The 2,988-nt window shown below is 53.2% G+C and overlaps 1 protein-coding gene across 1 annotated transcript in view; it reads left to right on the top strand.

Moving 5' to 3' along the window:
• Positions 1–1,699: 1,699 nt before the first annotated feature.
• KLF4 (Kruppel like factor 4) overlaps positions 1,700–2,988 on the top strand; it is a 6,252-nt gene continuing 4,963 nt past the window's right edge. The window contains exon 1 of the mRNA XM_026061080.1: positions 1,700–1,729. Within this exon, the coding sequence (XP_025916865.1) occupies positions 1,700–1,729 (30 nt within the window). The remainder of the gene's footprint in view (positions 1,730–2,988) is intronic.

Genomic DNA, 2,988 nt, shown 5'->3' with positions numbered 1-2,988 from the left:
CCAGGATTCATCCCCTTCACTGTGTGAGAGGGACTTTACTTGCAGGGACTTTAAGAAGGATGCTTGTTGTTGAGTCCTTGTTTGCACCGGTCCCACTGTGGGAGCCACTTCCATAAGTCATTGTTAGAACTTTGGGGAACATCTGAATCCCAAGATGGGGCAAACCCATTAAAACAGCTCTGGAAACACCTCAGAGACGGGTGCTGATAACCACCTCTGCAACGCTGCCTCTGACAGGTGACCAAAACCACAGACCCTTGCTACGGGGTGTTTCCCTCTCCACGCTCCCCCACGGCTCTGGGATGGTAGCAGGACATGTCGCTGGATCTCTCTGACCCATCTCTCGTAGGAAAGTGAACTAACTGGAGCTATTAACAAGATTTTTCCAAAAGCAGGTGACAGCAGATGTGACCGCAGGCACTGCTGCCTCTCTGAGCACACACCCCTGTGATCTGGAGCCTAAGCACATATATGCGCTTGCCACTGCTTGAAACCTGCCTGGAATTGCACATAGGCAGTCTTCAGAAAAGTGCCCTTTGCACCGTATTAATAATCAGTGAGTATAACTGACAACCAAAAGCGGTTTTATTTCTATTTTTGAAAAAAATAAGGTAACCCACACTTGCAAAGGGGGGGGGGGGAAGGGGGGGGGAGAAGCTCAGAAGTATTTTATGAAGAGTATATAACACATGCTGGAAAACAGACCTCAAAAGACAGGTCCTCCCTGGGCACAGTCCAGGAAAGCGTTTCGGTGCCTGTGGCCCTGGGCTGTCTCACCCACCCACCCACCGCGGCGTGCAGAGGCCCCGCAGGAGGGGAGYGGGGCCTGAAAAACCCTCGCCGCTGCACGTCCACGTGCTGCAGGGCGCCGTGCACGGCGGCAGCGGCAGCAGCGCAAGGGGCCTCTCTGGCCCTCCCGCTGCCTCTGCGGTGGAAGTCCGGGAATTCGGGTGGTTCTTCTGCTATTTTGTGCCCGCGGAGAGTGGGGTCCTGGGGGGGCCCTGGCCGGCGGCTGCCTGCTGCAGGCAGGGATAACGGCGCGCAGTGCCCAGGCTGCGGCAGAGCCTTCCTCCCAGCCGGTCGTCCCCGGCTCCCTCCGCTCCCTCCTGCACAACCAAACCGGAGGGCACAGGCGGCACGTCGAAAACCCGCTTCCAAACTGAGGCTTCAAAACAAACATATCAAGATAAGCAGGTTGCTCTTTGTTTCAAGCACAATCAATTCTTTTTTTTCTTTTTTTTTTTTGCTGGTGGTGGTGGTGTTCCCCATGCTGGATGCCGTTTCCTTGCAACCGACCCTCTCCGCAAATGCCTACTGCAGATTAGCTGCACTCTTTCATCCCCTTTCCCTTTTTTTCCTGTCTTTGCAGAGTTTACGTCCTCAGGTGAATGCGGCTCCCGCAGTAACATGCGGTGGACAGGGAAGAAGCCGTCTCCCTGCCGGGGAGGGAGGGAAACGCATGAGCGCCTCAGCCGTCCCGTCCCGCGCGGCTGGTGCTGCAGCCGGCTGCTTTCTGTCCAGGCGCTGCATAATCTGGAAAAATGTCACCGCACGTCCTGAGGCGAGAGGGACACAAGCTCTCCGCAGCTTTCTGCCTGGGATTAAGCAATCCCCACAGCCAGCTTTGAACAGCGCGGAGACACGCTGCGTTCTGACTTAGTGGAAGGAAAGTTTCAGGGGAAAAAAAAAAAAAAAGGGCATGGCGGGGGAAATTTTGGGAAAATTGAGAGTAAGAGGAATGATCGGCTGGCCGGAGGAGGCGTATTAATACAAATCTGGTTTAAGAGAACATGATTTAAGTGTTATGCAGGCTGGGAATATGCATGGGCTGTAAGTAGTCCTGAGCTCAGTTCATTTCAGGACCATTAAATCACATTGGCTTTCATCTAAGGAAGGGAAAAAAAAAAAACCTTACAGCTAGCGCTTAATTAGCGAAAAAGAACGTGTTGACCTCCGCGCAGGATGTTGGGAAGCAGGTGCCGTTCCACTTACCGACGCTCACAAACTTTCTTGAGCGCCCCAGCAACATTTGCACCATTAAAAACCACGACTCAGGTGTAAGTGCACCCCCCCCCTTTTTTTTTTTTAAATGAACGTTCACAAGGTTTCTCCGAGACTAAGCTAGGAGGGTTTTAGGTTTGAACCTAAAAGCATCACTCTTGTGTTTGGATGCTATCTCATGAAGCAGCTGCCCAAGGGACTGAGGGAAGGAGCCCTGGAGAAAACCAAAGGCAGGAACGGCCGATGTAAGGACGCTTGTCGCGTCCCTGCATGTGTAATCAGGAGTACTCATATTTTCCCTTTATCAGGCATATTCGGACATCCTCCCTAGTGTTCCCCCTTCCTCTCTCCACGTCCATCCCTGCTCCACCAGTGGTCCCGGTACATCTGCCAAGAAATGGACTTTGTGCAGAAAAAAAAGAAATCCATTTTCTGGTGCCAAAGCTATTAATAATTAACATTTATAGCGTAAAACTGGTAAGACCAGTTTGCTAAAATAAAGCCGGGCAACTTTATTGTTATTTTAGCGTTTAGCGCAGCCCCGGGGGCGCGCGTTTGCGGGCCGCGCCGGGCCCGGGGCCGGCGGGAGGCGTCGGCTCGACACCGCCCCCTGGAGGCAGCGCGCACCGCGGTTCCGTCATTTTGGGAGGTTTTGGGGGAAGATTTGCAGTATTGCACCGAGAGCGAGGTGCACCGAGCACCTGCCCCCCGCCAGCCACCCGGCGGGAGCCGCGGGACCCCGCGCAAAAGCGCCCGCGCCGCCACCGAGCCGCGCTTTTGCAAAAAAAAAAAAAAAAAGAAAGAAAAAGAAAAAAGAAAGAAAGAAAAAGAAAAAGAGAAATAAAAAGGCTTATCATTTTCGCGCATTGTTTTTCTTTGCAGGCGTTTGTGTTTGGATAGGGATCGTGGTCCAAAGCGGGAAAATAACGTGCTTTTTTTTCCAGTTCCCCCCGGGAATGGGAGGCGCGGAGCGGGAAGGGGGGGGGG

This window comes from Apteryx rowi, unplaced genomic scaffold (genome assembly GCF_003343035.1).
Source record: "Apteryx rowi isolate R43461 unplaced genomic scaffold, aptRow1 scaffold_176, whole genome shotgun sequence".
Taxonomy (NCBI): Eukaryota; Metazoa; Chordata; class Aves; order Apterygiformes; family Apterygidae; genus Apteryx; species Apteryx rowi.
This window is presented reverse-complemented; position numbering and strand designations above follow the sequence as displayed.